The 20,359-nt window shown below is 37.0% G+C and overlaps 1 protein-coding gene across 1 annotated transcript in view; it reads left to right on the top strand.

Annotated features, from left to right (window-relative positions):
• The window catches only part of TDRD9 (tudor domain containing 9), a 256,016-nt gene that overhangs the window by 86,421 nt on the left and 149,236 nt on the right, over positions 1-20,359 (top strand). Inside the window, exons 3-5 of the mRNA XM_043986132.1 lie at positions 7,754-7,851; positions 9,274-9,495; positions 11,445-11,567. Of these exons, the coding sequence (XP_043842067.1) occupies positions 7,754-7,851; positions 9,274-9,495; positions 11,445-11,567 (443 nt within the window). The remainder of the gene's footprint in view (positions 1-7,753; positions 7,852-9,273; positions 9,496-11,444; positions 11,568-20,359) is intronic.

The raw sequence follows: 20,359 nt of genomic DNA, 5'->3' as shown, positions 1-20,359 counted from the left end.
GTACCATTGCATTGGTGAGAAGAATATAGTCCATCACAGTAGATCAACACACAATGTTGATGATACTGTGTACAATGCTCTTCTGGTTCTGCTCATCTCACTCATCATCAGCTCATGCAAGACCCTCCAGGTTTCTCTGAACTCCTCCTGCTCATTGTTTCTTACAGCACAATAGTATTCCATTACATTCATATACCACAACTTGTCTAGCCATTCCCCAATTGATGGGCATCCCCTCAACTTCCAATTCCTTGCCACCACAAAAAGAGCAGCTATAAATATTTTTGTACATGTGGGTCCCTCTCCCCTTTCCATGATCTGTTTGGGAAAAAGACCCCAAAGTGGTATTGCTGGGTGAAAGGGTATGCACAGCTTTATAGCCCTTTGGGCATAATTCCAAATTGCTCTCCAGAATGGTTGGATCAGTTCACAGCTCCACCAACAATGCATTAGTGTTCCAATTTTTCCACAGCTTCTCCAACATTTATTATTTTCATTTTTTTGTCATTTTATCCAATCTGATAGGTGTCAGGTGGTACCTCAGAGTTGTTTTAATTTGCATCTCTCAAATCATTAGAGATTTGGGAGCATTTTTTCATATGGGAATAGATAACTTTGGTTTCTTCATCAGAAAACTGCCTGTTCATATGACTAGTCCCCTTCTTAGAGAACATGGAGAAACTTGAGTTTTGCAAGTTTCTCAAGCCTTTTCACACACATTCCAGGTCAAAGTAGACTGTAAATTTTGCCTGAGAGGGGTGGAAAAGGGACTTAAGTAGGGGAAAAAAAGGACCTAAAGTAATAGAAAGGAAAGTGGACATTTGTTGAGATGTCAAAGAGTAGAAGACTACTATGCAGAGAGGGCAAAAAGAAAATAAGCATGTATTAAATGCCTACTGTGTGCTAGGTATTGTGCTACAGGCTTTATAAATGTTATTTGATCCTCATAACAACCCTAGGAGGTGAGTATTATTATTACCCCCATTTTATGGTTGAGGAAACCAAAGAAGATAGAAGTTAGTTGATTTTCCTATGGTCACACAGCTAGGAAGTTTCTGAGGCTAAATTTGGATTTGAACTCAGATCTTCCTCCTTCTGGGTTCAGCATTCTATCTACCATGTCATCTCTTTGTGGGAAGGAAAATTAAAATTTTAGGCTTGAGATTAAGATTAAATTTGAAGCATTTCCTGGACAAGGGGGAAGCAGTTCCTTCCAAGAATGAAAAAGCAGAGCCACTGGAACTTCAGGTAAGCCATCATCCACTAAGGTTGTAGAATGGTCTGGGACTCCACTGATTACCAGGGAAGTTATCTGCTGACCACAGAGTAATAAAGAGGTTTGCTATTTTCCTTGTGCATACATCAAAGAAGTAGCCTTCCATGGCTTATCAAAAGGAATGACATGTAGATTCTGGTTGCCAGAGGGAGTCTCTACAAAGTGTTGCCCAAATTGCCTTTAAGTTCAGTGTAAGAAATGACTACAGGGTCACAAGTTCTGTTCTTCTCACTTGTGCTTCTTGAAGATGAGGGAGGCAAAAGGCCAGATATGATTGATGGAGGCAAGCTGCTGCCTGAGAGGTGGTAACTGAGAAGGGAATTTGGATTTCTGGGCCTTGGCTTAAAGTGGAGAGATGGGAGACTCAAGGTCAGGGACAGAATACCTCAAATAGTTTATAAGAGGGTATTTAGTTGATGACTTGTATCTCTAATAAAAAGGATTTTTAAACTAAAAAGGATAGGGGAGGGAGAAAATGGCCTTTTTATATCCACCAAGCTAGATACCATAGAGAGAGAGGGAGAGATAGATGAGGCAGAAGAGTGACAATTGAGACCACTAGGAGTTCACAGGAAAAAAAATCCAAGAAAGGATTCAGTGTAAAGTCTGCGGCTTTATTTGTTTGTATACATGCCCAAAATGGAGGCAACATGTACGGGAAGGCTAACTAGAAGCTCTAACCTGAGGAAGAGAAATCAATCTTCTTGGTACCATTGAGATTTAGGGGGAGAGAGGGAAAGGTATGAACTTTGTAACAGGACTAAGGTTCTGGGTTTGCATACCGTATTGAAAAAGGTAGATAAAGGGGGTGGGGTTTGTGTTAGGGTAGCATCATATTCCTCCTATGAGGAAATCTAGGGGATCCAGAAGGGAGTATAGCATAGTGCATAGCATGAAGAGAGAAGTAACACTTTTATAGTGGTTCTTACTAGCAGGATGGAACTTCTTGCTGTGGGTAGAAATGTTGGGGATGAACTGAGAAAGTAACCATTACTCCATAGGAGTTTTTGTTGCAGGAAGAAGCAAGCTGGGCACAGTCTGACAATGCAATCTTGATTCTGGAAAAATGGATTGATTTTAAAGAATTCAGAGAAAAGATTATAAAATTCTACAGGGGGAATGAGTTGAAAGGGACGGGAAACTCTTAAAAATGAAATTTTGAATATACAAAGGGAATTGAGGAGGAAAAATGATGGTTTCTGAATAGTGATGTGAACTCACCAACTATACTAAAATAGAGTTAAGAAATGTGTCCTGTCTTGGTAGATAAACATGAATATTACTAATTATACATGTGTATTAGGGAGCAGGAAAACCATACTTTTAAAAAAAACCAAAATTTCTTAGTATTTTATTTTCTCCAATTACCTGTAAAACAATTTTTAATATTTGTTTTTGTTTGTTTTTTGCGGGGCAGTGAGGGTTAAGTGACTTGCCCAGGGTCACACAGCTAGTAAGTGTCAAGTTTCTGAGGCGGGATTTGAACTCAGGCCCTCCTGAATCCAGGGCTGGTGCTCTATACACTGCGCCACCTAGCTGCCCCTAATATTTATTTTAAAAACTTTTGAGTTCCAAATTCTCTTCCTTTCTCGCCTCCCTTCCCCCACCCCAGTTGAGAAGACAAGCAAGTTGATATAGGTTATACATGTGTAGTTATGCAAAACGTTTCCATATTAGGCATGTTGTGAAAGAAAATGTAGATCAAAAAAATACTTCAAGAAAAATAAAGTAAAAAAAAGTATGCTTCAGTCTGTATTCAGCCACTAACAGTTCTTTCTCTGGGGATGGATAGCATTTTTCATCATAAGTCCTTCAGAGTTATCTTGGGTCATTATATAGCTGAGAGCAGCTGCCGTTATCAGCTGATCATCTTAGAATATTGCTGTTACTTTGTACACAGTCCATTTCACTTTTCATCAGCTCATGTAAGTCTTTCTGGGTTTTTCTGAGAGCATGCTGCTCATCATTTCTTAGAGCACAATAGAATTCCATCACAATCATATACCACAATTTGTTCAGCCATTCCCCAATTGATGGGCATCCCCTTAGTTTCCAAATCTTTGCCACCACTAAGTGAGCTGCTATAAATATGTTTGCACATATGGGTCCTTTTCCTTCTTGTTTTTTTTTTTTTTTGTGCATGTGTATTTGGGTTTTGTTTTTTTTTTTGATACTATTACTAGGTCAAAGGATATGCATGCTTTTATAGCCTTTGGGGCATAGTTCCAGATTGCTCTACAGAGTGGTTGAATCCGTTCACAATTCTACCAACAGTGTACTAATGTCTCCTTTTCCCCACATCTCCTCCAATATTTGTCATTTTTCTTTTCTGTTCCATTAGTCATTCTAATAGGTATGAGGTAGTACCTCAGAATTATTTTAGTTTGCATTTCTCTAATGAATAGTTATTTAGAGCATTTTTTCATATGGCTGTAGATAACTTTGATTGCTTCATCTGGAAACTGTTCATATCTTCTGATCATTTATCAGTTGGGGAGTAAGCCATAAATTTTGAAGTAAAATTAGACATGAATTTCATCAAGCTTGAAATCCTTTGAAGGTATTCAGAAGACCCTTTTAGAACTCCCACAAAAATCTACACCTATTTTTGTTTAATTTTGCCAGCATTTAAGGAGAAGAGTTTTAAAATGTTTTGCTAGTATTGAAACTTTTAATAATTGTATTTTGGCTACATTATCAATGAAATACCAATTTGGAGTAATCTAGCAACTATTTATAAAATGCAGTATCGTAGATGTAGCAGTCATAAGTCCAGGAATATTAGAATTGTAAGGGATCATTTATAATGTCATTTATTGTGATGGATTGATCATAGATAGGTCATTTAACCTCTTTTTGGCCCATACATATTCTAAATTACAGAATTTGCATTGGTGTAAGGTGTTTGCTTATCTGTGACTCCCTGTACTTAGGAAATCAAAGATATGTTTACTTTAAAAAGAAAAAAGAAAAGAAAAATGAAGTTTCAAAGAAGCTCTTAGAAGCTGGCCTTTTATGGTTCGTAGAAACTGAATTTAAGTTTAATAAATTTTCAGAACAGATAAAAAAAATTGAACTCACTCCCATCCATGAGGACTAAAAGTATACTTCATGAATATTCCAATAGCTTAGCACAATACCCTATGACTCATGATTAATAAATAGTTAATCAAATTTTAATAAAATTCAGACTTTATTCAATAAATATGGAAAATAATTTTTAAAACTTAGTTCCATATTTATAGCTACCTAAAGGATAGATATGGGGTTGGGAGCAAGAGAAAATGATGGAAAAATTATAGGGAATATGGGCAGAGAAATGGAGACTGGATGGAAGAAAATTAGAAGTATGACAGGAAAAGATTGACTTGATATCTGGTAGATAGGGTAAGGAGTACATACTGAATCAGGGAGGATGACGGACTTCAGAATTAATTTTTCAATTAAATTTTATTTTTTCAGTTATTTCTCAGTTTTTGAAAATACGTAAAGAAAATCAGACTTTTTGAATTTTAGAATGTGACTTGTCAATTCATAAGAAATTTTTTTGTTTAAAAAAGCATTTAATTTGTCTTCTCATTATTCTGTGTAAGATGTAGATTGTCATTCAACAATTTTCTGCTGAATAAATATAATCTGTAGTTTGGATCTGTGAAAATAGATTATTGTCAAGGTTGCTACAACCCCCAATCATCTGTGCTAGCAACCTAGATGTCATCTTACAATCTACATTTATTCTCACCCTCCTGTCCCCACCCAATCATTTGCCAAAACCTGCTGCAATATCTCTTGCATATATTCCACCTTCTCTCCTTTGACACTGCCACCACCCTGCCACAGGCCTGCATTGCTTAATATCTAGATTATTTCAATAGCCTGTTGCTTGATCTCCCTGCCACAACTCTCTCCCTACTCTAGTACATTCTCCATTTAGCTTTCAAAGTAATTTCCTTTGTAGAAAAGTAGGGACAATAATTAATGCACTATAGGTGCAGTTGAGAACTGGTCCAACCATTCTGGAGAACAGTTTGGAACTATGCCCAAAGAACTATCAAACTATGCATACCCTTTGACCCGTAGGTCTGTATCTTAAAAGAGATCAAAGAAAATGAAAAGGACCTACATGTACAAAAATATTTATAGCAGCTCTTTTTGTGGTGGAAAAGAATTAAAAATTTAGGGAATGACCTTCCATTGGGGAATGGCTAAACAAGTTGTGGTATATGATCAGGATGGAGTACTAGTGTGCTGCATGAAATGATGAGGGGGATAATTTCAGAAAAACCAGGGAAGAACTATATGAATTGATGCAGAGTGAAGTGAACAGAACCAGAACAACACTGTATATAATAACGGCAATATTGTATGATCAACTTAACTACTTTGATCAGTACAATGATCCAAGACGATTCTAAAGTACTTGTAATGAAAAATGCTGTCCACCTCCAAAGAAAGAACTGATGAACAGAGTGCATTTTGAAGTATAACTTTTTGTCCCCCCTTCCTCTTCCTCCCCTTCCCCTCCCCTTCTCCCTGTCCCTCTCCCTTTCTTCAACAAAGCTGATAGGGAAATAATGTTGGGGGGAGGGGTTGGAGAGAATTTGGAATTTGAAATTTAAAAAAAGAATGTTGAAAATACATAGGTTTCTTAAAAGAAAAAAACGCCAACAAAATGATTTTTTGAAAACATAGCTCTGACCACATCACCCTCCCTATTAAGTAAACTAGTGGTACCCTGTTACTTCTATGATCAAATATAAAATCCTCTGTTTGGCTTGTAAAGCCCTTCTTCCCTTCCATGTACTCAGTGATCTAGTGCCTAGCTTCTTAAATTGTGAGTCACATCCCCCTATGGGGTCACATAACTGAACGTTGGGGTCATGAAAAATTTGGCAGCAGTAAAATGTTATGTATACCTATAAACCTGGGATCCAGGTTTTGTATAAACATTTCTTGGGTGAAAAGGGGTCACGAGTGGAAAAAGTTTAAGAAACGCTGGTTATAGGGACACTGGCCTCCTTTGCTATTCCTTAAGAAGACTCACTGATTCCAGACATATTCACTGACTGTGTCCCATAAATGCTCTCCTTCCTTACTGCTGCTTCCTGGGTTCCCTGACTTCCAGTAGTAGGAGTAGGAGTAGTTTCAGTCGTTTTTTCAGTTGTGTTCAACTCTTTAATCCCATGTGGGTTTTTCTTAGCAAAGATACTGGAGTGGTTTGCCATTTCTTTCTCCAGCTCATTTTATGGATGAGGAAACTGAGGCAAACAGGGTTACGTGACTTGCCTAGTGAAACAGAACTAGTAAGTGTGTGAGGCCTGATTTGAACTCAGGAAGATTGTTGTGGGAAATTCTGACGGAGAAATCCAAACGGCACTCAGGAATAAGGAAAAGCAGTTTATTGACGCGCCAGTCCAAAGCAGAGTAGCCTCTGATACTCTGGGCAGCCAACAAGTGTCCAAGCTGCAGTTTTTATATCTCAAGTGTGAAAATGCATGCAGGTTTTCACAGGTACGTTGTGGTAAGCTTACTTGGCAGACAGGAGGGCATATTTCAGTAAACGGAGGCATAAGTCAGGAAGTTGGTACTAAACCACAGACTTCAGGGGAACAAACAATATGTTCTACTTTCGTTTTGGGGTCTCAGCTCGAGCCTCAGTTTCATCTCCTGTATTTTCCCATATCAAGATGACTCTTCCTGACTTCAGGACCAGCTTTGTATCCACTGTAACAAGAAATGTGATGACAATGCCAATCTGTCCTAGTCATACAATGTCTAAAAGATTGTGGAAATCTGGGGATCATGTTTTAAAATGAATCTCTGTAAGCTAGAGGCCATGCAGAAAAATGACCAAGATGATGGAACTAGAAATCATCCCATATGATAGAAGAGAAGAACCAATTAAAATTTCACCCTTTACAAGAATCTGTTCCTTGACCCCCTTAATGGTAGTGTCTTCCCTCTTTGATTATCTCCACTATTCATGTTGTGGTTGTATGGTAGTTATTTGCATGTTGTTATCCCCATTAGACTGTCAATTTCTTGAGAACAGGGAATGCTTTGTATCCCCAAGCTCAGTAAGCACTTAAAATACTTTTTGACTGACTCTTGAGGCAGGGGAAGAGTAGTTAACAACTTAAGAATTATCCTTCAATTTATGTTTATGCAAAGAAGCTTTTTTTGGTAATAGAATTTGTTTTGATTTGTGCCAATTAATAGATTCTCTTTTACACCAGGTTTCTAAAAATAGTCCATAGTGCTAACATCCAGATATAAAGCTTCCTTTAAAGCACTATATAACTTTTAAGCCATCTTGTATAATTGTAAATAGAATAGTACATGAATTTTCTAAGTTGTCTTCTATCCTGAAAAAGTGTTAATTTGCATGATGGGGAACATATTCATATGTATACAAACATTTAGAATGTAATAATTTTTTAAAATTTCATTGCTGTTTTTTTCCCCTCCTGCTCCCAGGTCCAAAGCAGCCTTTATGTAAATCAAGCAGTGTGCCATCTGTCCCAGAAACAAATTACAAATATCCTGATTTGCCTATAAATCGGTGTAAGGAAGAGGTAAACAATTTGTTTTAACATAAATGTAACTTTCTGTTTTAAATTAAGAAGCAACCATACATACACCATAGGTATGGGGCTGGGAAAGGCCTTTATCACTGAGGCTCTGGAAGGTTAACTGACTTGCCTAGGGTCATACAGCTAGTAAATAAGTATCTGAGGCAGAAGTCTAATCCAACTGCTTAACTCCCTCGTCTAGCACTTGATTCAATACTACGCTGCTTCTCAATTTTGTTTTTTCTAAAATCACACAGTATAAAGATATTTTTCAACATATATGTACTGAGTATTCACAACCATCTTTAGAGGCACTGTGTTTCAAATTGTAGCTAAAAGGAATCCAAAGACATTTAAAAAAAAATCCCTGGATTTAAGCTATATGTAAATTTATTTTGTTCATTGAATTTTTACATATTTTCACTTCTAGCTTTCATTTCTTTTTGGTCTTTAATCTCTGACACGTCCTTTTCCTCAAAACCCTTTCTATGGGTAAAGATTGATAAATGTTAAAGTGGAGATTCTTTGATAAAGTATCTCTCTGTTGTAATATTCTTATAAAACAATTGTCCAGTAAGTCCATTTTTAGGTACTTTACAGAGCAAAGATATTTCCATGTGTTAGGCAGTTTTATTAACAGTAGCAATTAAACTATATTAGTAGATTATTTTTGGTTCTAAAAATATCTTGGTCCATTAAGCATTTTAAATTTTATTTAAAGTATATTTATTTACCAGTAGAGAGATATTCTAATATAGATGATACAAAATTGAATAATTAAGACTCAGGTTTTATTTTGATGGGCTTGCGTTGATTTTTTTGGGGGGGTGGGGCAATGAGGGTTAAGTGACTTGGCCAGGGTCACACAGCTAATAAGTATCAAGTGTCTGGGGCCGCATTTGAACTCAGGTCTTCCTGAATCCAGGGCCAGTGCTTTATCTACTGCGCCACCTAGCTGCCCCCTCTTGCATTGATTTTTAATATTTGGATGACTATATTTAAATATAATTTTTTTTTTGTAGACCCATGTGTTTTATTTTATACCTTTAAAAACATTATTTTGAAGGGGGCAGCTAGGTGGTGCAGTGGATAAAGCACTAGCCCTGGATTCAGGAAGACCTGAGTTCAAATGCTGCCCCAGACACTTGATACTTATTAGTTTTGTGACCCGGGGCAAGTCACTTAACCCTCATTGCCCCACAAAACAAAAACAAATAAATTATTTTGAGAATTTAGGCTTTAGAGTGTTAGGCTTTACTAGACCCCAAAGGAGTCTCGATTAGATCATCTTTGAGGTTCTTTTTAGCCCTGTTATCTTATGTTTTGTAGGTATACATTGTTGTTACATGGAAAATAGTTTCCATTTCTGTTCAATTTTTGTCCATTGAAGAGAGCACTGATTTTTTTCCCCCTTTCTAATTCCAGGTTATTTCCTTGATAGAAAGCAATTCAGTTGTAATTATTCATGGTGCAACTGGTAGTGGAAAAAGCACCCAGCTTCCTCAGTATGTCTTGGATTATTATATTCACCGTTCTACATACTGCAACATTGTGGTTACTCAGCCACGGAAAATAGGTGCTAGTAGCATCGCAAGATGGATTAGTAAAGAGAGATCTTGGATTTTGGGTGGTTTGGTAGGATATCAGGTAAGTTTATTGTAGGAAGTGAGCAAATTTTTATTTCTCCTTTAATTCCTTAGCCTATATCATGTAATAGTATAGCATAAATTTTGTAAACTGTTAAATTCTACTAGATGCTTATGGATTAGAAATATAAAATTTAGAAAACAATTAAATTTTAATCAACTTTTTAAATTTTTCTCCAAATAAATGGGTGATTAAATGTTCAGTGTTGTGAGGCTTTAAACAAAACAAAAAACCAACAACACATTTTCCCCCATTGTGAGAAATAAAAATATGGGACTTTCCCTTTTGGTGAATATATGAAGGCTTTATTAAATTCTTGCAAGAATGAGAATGCACTATAAAGAAAAGTGGCTCCATCTACAGAGAGAGAAGTGATGGAATTTGAATACAGATTGAAACATAATTTTTTTTTTGTTAGTTTATTGGAAACAACAACAAAAAAAAATGATGAGCAGGATGCTATCAGAAAAACCTGGAAAGACCTACATGAACTTATATAGAGTGAAATGTACTAGGGGCAACTAGGTGGCACAGTGGATAGAGCTACGACTCTGGATTCAGGAGGATCTGAGTTCAAATTCGGCCTCAGACACTTAACACTTACTAGCTGTGTGACTCTGGGCAAGTCACTTAACTCTCATTGACACACCAAAAAAAAAAAAAAGAAAGAAATGTATTGTATGCAAAATAACAGCAATAGTGTAAGATGATCTGCTGTGAATGACTTGGTTATTTTCAGCAATGCAGTGATCCAAGATAACTCTGAAAAACTTATGAAAATTGCAATCCATCTACAGAGAAAGAACTGATGGTATCTGAAAACAGATTGAAGCATAATTTTTTTGATAGTTCCTTAATCTGAAGTTTTGTTTTTGTCTGTTTTCCTTCACAACCTAACTAGTGTGGAGATGTTTTGCATAACTACTCATGTATAACTTATATTGAATTGCTTGAGTTCTTAGAGGGGTGGAGGGAGGGAGGAAGAGAAGTTGACTATCTTTTTTTTTTTTTTGGCCGGGCAAAGAGGTTTTAGTGAGGGTCACACAGCTAGTTAAGTGTCAAGTGTCTGAGGTCAAATTTGAACTCAGGTCCTCCTGAATCCAGAGCTGGAGCTTTATCCACTATACCACCTAGCTGCCCTTGTAAGAGAAGTTGAAACACAAAGTTAAAAAACTGATGTCAAAATTTGTTTTTACATGTAATTTGGAAAAATAAAATTCTAAATAGAAAAAAAAAGTGGCACACTTTACCACAGCAAACTGCTCTTTTTATTCCTAAATCTAACACAGAGGTCCTTCCCCATTTCACCTCATTGATCAAGGACTCGAAATGTAACATTTTCCCGAAATATTACTACATATTTCCCCATAACATGTTCCCCCTCCTGTTAGATATATTGCATGTTTGAAAATGGCGGCAGTCTCTGCCCTTTTGGGTGTTGGCAGCTAATATGCATAAGCTAATTAAGTAAGCACAGTACAAACTAGCTTTAGCTGTTGGCACACTTGGGCTAGCTAGACTACTGGCCCTGAGGCCCCCTTCTATACTCTGCTTCTAGCCACCTGCAGGACTCCTCAGCCTTGAGGCCTCCTTTCTGTAATCTATCCCAGCTCCCTGCAAAAACTCTCTGTCTCTTTTTCTGAGATAACAGCATTTTTCAGGTGTGATATTATTTCATTTCTCTCACCAATGAAAGAAGACATGTTGCATGTATGAAGGATCATGCCTTTATGATTAGGCAAACCAAGCTACAAACATAGGAATTGAGAACTATAATTTTATTCTGACCTGCCACTGAATTTTATGCTCAATGTTAAAAGACAGAAGATAAAAAAAGGCACAAGATAATTAATTTACTCCAAAATGGAAATGGTAATAGTTTTTAATGATTGGCATAAATCATTTAAATATATAAACTTATTGTTTCCTTCTTTCTCCTCCCATTTTAGGTTGGACTAGAGAAAATAGCAACCAAAGACACGAAGTTAATTTATATGACCACTGGTGTGCTGCTTCAGAAAATAGTTGGTGCTAAAAGTTTGGCAGAATTCACTCATGTTTTCATTGATGAAGTAAGTTTGAACAAATTATGAGCTTTTATTTTATTGTAAAGGATCAAATTGATGTACATGAAAGCATTTTGTAAAATGGCAAATTGCTATACAATGTATTGGTTAAATGTAAATGAAGAAATTGAGTTTCATATAAGGTATTTTGACCCCATACCATTTCTCAAAGTTTTAAAATTGGTTTTTCCCCCTTGTTTCTAAGATATATTTATATGTGTATAAAGGGGTTTGAGGGTTTTGATCAGATCTGTTGTTCAAGGTCCCAGCTTTAATCTTTAGATATTATATGGGAAAGGTTATTGATTGTACGTTATTTTTCCCCCCAAATCAATTTAATCATTGATTTGTAAGCCAAATTTTATTTTTTGAGGATTATCAAGATGAAAATACTGGCACTGTATGATTCAACACATTACCTTTCTCCTCTTTTTCTTTGGTCCTGGAACCCTTGATAAATGAGCTCCTGCTGGCACATGGCACCTGCCGCCTAGTGTGTCAGTGAATACATGGATGTATTGAGCCATGATAGAATTGGTGTGATTTCTTTTTCTTTTAAGTAAAGGAGTTGTTTAGGTCTTAATGCCTTTTTTTTTTTTTTTTTTGGTGGGGCTTGCCCAGGGTCACACAGCTAGTAAGTGTCAAGTGTCTGAGACTGGATTTGAACTCAGGTCCTCCTGAATCCAGGGCTGGTGCTCTATCCACTGCGCCACCTAGCTGCCTCCCCCCCTCCTTTTTTTTTTTAGGCAATGGGGGTTAAGTGACTTGCCCACAGTCACACAGCTAGTAAGTGTCAAGTGTCTGAGGTCGGATTTGAACTCAGGTACTCCTGACTCCAGGGCTGGTGCTTTAACTACTGTGCCATCTAGCTGCCCCTCCCCCCCTTTTTAAAAGGAAAAGTTGGCCATACTCAAGCTGTGTGTGTATGTGTGTGTGTTTGTATTTATATGTGTATAGATGTATATAGTATATATGTGTGTATACATATATATTTATCTGGGTAGTAGAATAGTTGTCCTTAATTTTTATGAAATTTGGAAACAATTTTAAAACTTAAGCTTATTTAAATGTGCCCATTCTAAGAAAATTAGATATATGAAAAACTGAATTTATAAAAGAGTTAAATTAAGGAGTATTTACATCACAGATAATTTCTTTGTTTCATTAGGAGTTGGTGGACTTTGGGAGTCTTGAATCTATAGAGGACTAGGTGCTGAAATCCTTTGAATATTTATCTTCCCAATGCATTTGAAATATGCAAATTTAGCAGAAGTATATCAAACTATTTGTGGGAGTAAAAGGCAGTTTGGTATAGAGTAAGGGTTCCTAACCATTTTTGTGTCATGGACCTCTTCGATAGATTAATAACACCCCTGGACCTGTTCTCAGAATAATGTTTTTATTAAATTGAATTAAAATACATGTTAAACTTGTAGATCTGTATATATATCTGTATATATCTGTATATATACACATGAAATTAAAAGGAAACGAATTGAAATATATTTATTGAAATATTAAAAAAAGTTTATGGATCCCAGATTAATTGTCCTGATTGTGATGTCACTTAAGTTTTCAGTACCCTAGGCACTTAAGACTCGAAATTACAGAGAAGGCACTGACCTACATTGGTAGCAGGGGCATTGATGAAATCACAGGTTTGTAAAAGAAAAAACTCTATACAAAGTTCTGAAGGTACTGAGAGAGATGAAATAATGGCTGTCTAGCCCTGAAGGAATGTAAAGTCTAGTGGGGAAATGTGCCCAGACAAATAAGAAACATCATAAAGTCACTACTATGAAAGAGAATTGATTTGGAGTCAGAGGATTTGGGTTCAGATTTTTGTTTTGCTGTGTAGGACCATGAGTGACCTTGTTCAAATTACTTACTCTTCTTCAGTATATAAGACCAAGAGGTTTGGATTATATGATCTTTTAAGTCTTTTATATTTTTTAATCTATGATCCTTTCCCTTTTACCTTTCCTACGCTTAAAAAAAAAATAGGGTAATGAGGGTTAAGTGACTTGCCCAGGGTCACACAGCTAGTAAGTGTCAAGTGTCTGAGGCCGAATTTGAACTCAGGTCCTCCTGAATTTAGGGCTGGTGCCTTATCCACTGCGCCACCTAGCTGCCCATTGCCTTTCCTACACTTTCATACTGAATCTGAACTTTGTCTTTGTCAGTGACTATTGGTTCCTTTGGTTTATTTTCTTGCACATTTATTTCTCTTGTCATGATTTCATATACCACTGCCTAGCTTAATAAATGCTTGTTGAATTTCATGCTCTGCCAGTTACATGATTTAACCAACCATCTTATTTTTATCAGGGCTAAAATGTTTGAGAGACTAATGGGCTCTGTCAGATTGTTCCACTCTTAGCATTAGATAGACAAAACTACAAAATTGAACTGATTTTATCCATAGTGACTTTCCAGTACATCATTTCATCTGGGTCCTTGCTGTTGCCAGTGCTTTTTTTGTTTTTATAGATTACCTGTCTTATTTCCCCAATGTTCAAGGGTTTTTTTTCCTTCCAGGCCCACACTGTACCACCTCCCATGCTGAAACTGTTAGAACATGTGGCCTCACTTTTTAATTTCTTTAAAAATATACTCTGATTATTAACTTAACTGTCTAAAAATGATCAAATAAATGTGTCAAGTGCAGAATAAGATCATATATAAAAACTTAGTGTATTGAATGGTAAAAAATTAACACCAAATAAATTGCCAGCAGCAAAGTGCATTTGCTCTGTATCCTCTTAGGAGTCCAATCAAAATTCTATCTTTGGCTTTGTTTTCTTTTTTATGTGAAGTTCTTGTCTATGCTGTTTTCTTCCTGTTAACCTTTGCACAGGTCTATCCATGTCAATATGTTAAAACCCCAAATAATCAAAGGACCTTTCTCCTAATTCCACTTTGATTTTAATTCTTGTTAAGTGTCATTTAAACATCTAGATGATTTTTGTGGCTTCATTTTTTGTTGTAGTATAGCTTTGATCAGTGGAATTCTATGATCTGTGAAGGTTAAAATTTAACATCATCCCTTAGAGGGCAATAAAAAATTTCATGGGTAAGTATGAGTAGTCAGCAGCTAGTAATTATAAAAAGGAACAGGAATAAAGGATATCAAATATGTATACCTAGGTCATCGCCCCCAGCACCTGCCAGTATGAATAACTGCTCTGTGTCCATGTCTACTCAAAATAATAGTTCATGAGCCCCCAATGAATGGTTTAATTTTTCTATAGGCAGCCAGAAAAAACAATTCAGAAGCAAAAGTATTTAAAGAAATAACATAGTAAAAATATTTGCTACAGACCGTTCTTTCCATAAACATAGGGCATACTCTCTCATAAATATTGGTACCATCATAGGGAGGATCACATGTGGGAGGTCCCAGTCTGTGAGTAGGAGTTGGGGACTGACCTGAGAAGAGGTGCAGTTTTTAATTGAAGAAATGGAAGTTAGCAGTCATATGAAAGAATTCTCTAAGTAGTAAATAGAATATAAATTAAAGCAAAAATTTCATACCTCTCAGATTGGAAAAGATGACAAAATTTTTAAAGGGCATATCTTAAGAAGGACATTGATATTCTCCAGTGGTCTAGAGGAAGAGAACCAGGATGGTGGAGGACCTTAATATGAGACTTGGTTGAAGGAGTTGAGTATATTTAACCTGGAAAAAAAAAGATTCAGAGGGAGGGAAGGTGATAATTGTTTTTAAATATTAAAGGGCTGTCGTGAAGAAGTAATTAGATTTACCTTGTTGGGACTGAGAGGGCAGGAACAGTGGGTAGAAGTTACAAAGTATCTCAGCTTCCAAGATTTGAACACTCCATAATAGAATGAAATATCCTGAGAGGTGTGGGGACCCCTCTCCATTGAGGTATTAAAGTAGAAACCTGGAGGAACTACTTGTTGCCTATGTTTATTGTAGGGATTTCCTATTGTGTATTTTTTTGTACTAGATGGCCTCTGAGGTCTGTTACAACTCTCAGATTAAAAAAAAAAGTTTCTATCAATCAAATTCCCTTATTATATGTAGGCCTCTTTAACTTGGATATATCCTTTAAGATACAAAATTAGTTTTTGGATTTTTCTGTCCCTGTGTTCTTTATTTGTAATACTTTAATGCAGGGTTTATTATTTTTAAAAGCATTATTCTTTTGATAGTTTTCATGTTTTCTTAGCATCTGTTTTGTCTTGATTTTGAGAAATCTGAATTGTTTTAAAATACTGCTTTTTGCGGGGCTTGGATTCTTGCTGGTTCCAAGGTTTCTTGAAAACTGACTCAGAAGATGGTGGAGGAAAGGCAGTGAGCTCTCAAACTAACGACACGATCTCTCCAAAAAACATCCAAATAACGCCATAGGAAAATGCCCGGAGCAACAAAACTCACAGAAGGATGTGTTGAAATCATCTAACCAAGAACAGCTTGGAAGGTCAGAAGGAGGGAGCTGATGTGCTGATACAGGAGTCGAGCCCAACCCCACAGTCACCCTGACACAGATCCAGTCCCAGGAAGGCCTCACCAGAGAGGGAGACCCCCAGAGCCTCTGAATCAGCTGAAGCACCAGTGTTGTCTGGAACTAAGCTCACAGTATGGTGAGAGGGCTGAGCCCTTGACAGGGGGAAGACTACAGGGGTCTCTACTGGTGCTGAGGCAGAACTTGGATTTTTCACCCCTGTGGAGAACCAGGAGGTAGGCTTGAGTAGCAGTGGCCCAGCTGGAGGAGGGGCACAGGCTTGTCAGAGCTAACAACCACAACACACAAAGCTGCTTGATTAGTAAGTTGGTCTGAGGTCATCTATGAACCAGGGGGACCAGGAAATAGGCCGGGCGAGTGAAAAACCTGTTCTTCCTTAAATCATACCACCTGGGACTTCTTAAGCTTGGGATACTGCAGCCTGATAACAGTGCCCCACTTTAAGGAGCTAAAAGTCAAGTCAAAGAAAGGCAAGATGAGCAGACAAAGGTGAGGACCATAGAAAGTTTCTTCAGTGACAAGGAAGATCGAGGTGCACCCTCAGAGGAAGATATCAACGTCAGGACCCCTATATCTAAAGCTTCTAAGAAAAATATGAATTGGTCTCAGGCCATAGAGGCACTCAAAAAGGACTTTGAAGATAAAGTTAGAGAGGTAGAGGAAAAAATGGAAAGAGAAATGAGGGTGATGCAGGAAAGACATGAAAAAAATGTCAACAGCTTGAAAAGCCAAATGGAAAAGCTCTCTGATGAAAATAATTGCCTAAGGATTAGGATTGAAGAAATGGAAGCCAGTGACTTTATGAGAAACCACGACACAATAAAGCAAATCCAAATGAATAAAAAAAATAGAGGGCAATGTGAAAAATCTTCTGGGAGAAACTGCTGACCTGGAAAATAGGTCCAGGAGAGATCATTTGAAAATTGTTGGTCTACATGAAAACCATGATCAAGGAAAGAGCTTAGACATCATCCTCCTAGATATTCTCAGGGAAAATTGCCCTGAAATTCTAGAAGAAGTAGCTAAAATAGAAATTGAAAGAATACACTGTTTACCTCCAGAAAGAGATCCCAAAAGGAAAACTCCTAGGAAGATTATAGCCAAATTCCAGAGCTCTCAGGTCAGGGAGAAAATATTGCAAGCTGCCAAAAAGAAACAATTCAAGTACTGTGGAGCCCCAGTCAGGATAACATAAGATCTAGTAGCTTCCACATTAAAGGACCGGAGGGCATGGAATATGATATTCCAAAGGGCAAAGGAAATGGAATTACAACCAAGAATCACCTACCCAGCAAAATTCACATAATCTTTCAGAGGAAAAAATGGGACTTTAATGAAAAAGAGGATTTTCAGATATTTGTGATGAAAAGACCTGAACTGAATAGCAAATTCGGCTTTCAAATACAAAACCCTAAAGAACTATAAAAAATTGGAGGTGAGGGACATGCCTGGGGTCATACAGTGGGTGAATGTCTTGTGTCTAAGGCTGGGTTTTGGCTGGGATCCCCCTGGGTCCAGAGGTGATGCTTTGTCCACTGTGTCACCTAGCTGCCCCATGATGGTATCTTTAGGATTAAATTGAGGGGTGAGGGAAATGCACTGGGGGAGGGAAGGGCGGAGGTGAAATCCTACATGAAAGAAACAGGAAAAGGCTTATGGAGTGGGGGAAGAGATGGGAGAGGAGCAGGGCAGTAAATGAATTTTACACTGATCAGAAAAGGCTCAAAGACTTTAAACTCATCAGAGTTGCCTCAAGGAGGGACTAACACACACACACCCAACTGGGTGGAGTAATCTATTTAATCTGAGCAGTAAATGAGTCTAACACTCATCAGAATTGGCTCAAAGACCTCAATCTCATTAGAATTGGCTCAAGGAGGGAATAATGTAAACACTCAATTGGGTGGAGTAATCTCTCTAACCCTGCAGGAAAATAGGAGAGGAAGGGGATAAAGAGGGAGGGGCAAAAGAAGGAAGGGAAGAGTGGGGGAGGGGACAGACAGAAGCAAATCCCTTTTGAAGAGTGATAGGATAAAAGAAGACGGATAATAGAATAAATATTATGGGGAAGGGAATAGAAGGGAAACAGTTAACAATAGTAATCATGAAAAAGAGAAAAGGGGGGAAAATGTACAAAAAATATTTATAGCAACTCTTTGTGGAGGCTAAAAATTGAGAATCAAAGGAATGTCCATCAATTGAGGAATGATGGAAGAAGCTGTGCTATATGATTGTGGTGAAATGGTCTTGTGCTATAGGAAATGACAAACAGGATGATCCCAGAAAACTGACTCAGAAAACTTGAAAAGTTAAATGTTTATTAAATTGTCTTTCTCTTGCCTTCATATACTATACTAAGTTTTCATTGTAGATAATTCTGTGTTAATGGCCCATAGTTAATTATTTATTTTTTGTTATTTTTATGATCTTCTGTGAATCTCACTATGTTTTTATATATATTATTTCTATTTTTCTTAATTTTTTGTTGTTTACAGGCTGGTGGCATTTAAGTATATTGTATTTAGGGGGAACTAAATTTTGGATTATTTTATTCATTTTATTTATTTTTAGTTAATCTGGTAGAAATTGATAAATTGGTAAGATTATCTAAAACTTGTATCTATGGTAATTATTTTATGTTTATATTTAGAATATTTTATTTTCCCAAATTACATGTAAAATACACATTTTGACATCAATTTTTAAAAAACTTTGTGATCCAAATTCTCTCCCCCCGCTCCAAGAACTCAAGCAATTCAATATAAGTTATATGTGAACTGCCATGCAAAATATTTCCACATTATCCAGGTTGTGAAAGAAAAAAGACAAAAATGAAACTTCAGATAAAGGAACTAACAAAAAATAATTAAGCTTCAGTCAGATACCATAATTTCTCTCTCTGGAGATGGATTGCATTTTTCACAAGACCTTCAGAGTTGTCTTGGATCATTGCATTGCTGAAAATAACCAAGTCATTCACAGTAGATTATCTCACAATATTGCTGTTATTTTGTATGCAGTACATTTCACTTTGCATCAGCTCATGCAGGTCCTTCCAGGTATTTCTGATAGTATCCTGCTCATCATGTGTTTTTTTTTAATAGTAAACTGCATTTATATAGTACTTTAAAGAGAGATTTCCTTAAAATAAACTCATGATGTTGATTATTGCAACAACAGTAATAGACAACATTTATATAGTACCTTATACCTGACAAAGAATTTTCTTCACCATAGCCCAGCAAAGTACCATATGTTTTGCCATCATCATCAGTCATCATCCATCAGTTCTCATCCTTCCTATCTTCATCATTCAATCCCCGTCTTCATTTAGTCCTCATCATCAATCAAATCTTCATCTTCCTCCAGCCATAATCAATCCAACCATCAATCAATCCATCATCATCATCTTACATTACTCTTGCCTTTGCTTCAGAATTTTTTTCACAGTTACTATTGTTAACTGTTTCCCTCCCCATGATAGTCCCTCTGTTTTCTATCTTTTTTTACCCTATCTCTCCTCAAAAGTATTTTTCTTCTGACTGCTACCTCCCCCACTCTGCCCTCCCTTCTTTCACCCCTCCCTCCTTATCCCCTTCCCCTCCTTTCCTGCAGGGTTAGACAGATTATTCTACCCAGTGGAGTGTGTTTGTTATTCCCTCCTTGAACTAACTCTGATGAGAGTAAGGTCTTTGAGCCAGTTCTGATGAGTGTAAGGCTCATTCACTGCCCCATTCCTCCCCTATTTCTCCCCCACTCCGTAAGCCCTTTCCTGCTTCTTTCATGTGAGATTTCACCCCATTCTACCTCTTCCCTTCCCATCCTCCAGTGTAATCCTCTCCCTCCTCAATTTTACCCTAAAGATGTCATCATGGGGCAGCTAGATGACACAGTGGACAAAGCACTCACCCTGGACTCAGGAGGACCAGAGCCCAAATCCGTCCTCAGACACAAGACACTCATGAACTCAGTGACCCCAGGCTTGCCAACCAACCATGACCATCCCACAAAAAAAGATGAAAAAAAAATAAATGCTTACAGATATCATCCATTCATAATCAATTCCCAACTGTGCCCTTGGTCTAAATTTATTCTTTTTTTTTTTTTTTAAGTTTCCCAACCAGTTTAATTTAGGAAAATAACTTGGAAGTACATTATACTTAGTGTGCATGTATAGGACACTAAACTCTTATATAACCCTCATTTTCTTTTTTTTTTTAAATAAAGTATTTTTTCCCCGTTACATGTAAAGATCTCAACTTTTGTTTATATAAGCTTTCCAATTTCAGATTTTTCTCCCTCCTTCCC

Source organism: Dromiciops gliroides, chromosome 2 (assembly GCF_019393635.1).
Source record: "Dromiciops gliroides isolate mDroGli1 chromosome 2, mDroGli1.pri, whole genome shotgun sequence".
In the NCBI taxonomy this organism is placed as follows: Eukaryota; Metazoa; Chordata; class Mammalia; order Microbiotheria; family Microbiotheriidae; genus Dromiciops; species Dromiciops gliroides.
This window is presented reverse-complemented; position numbering and strand designations above follow the sequence as displayed.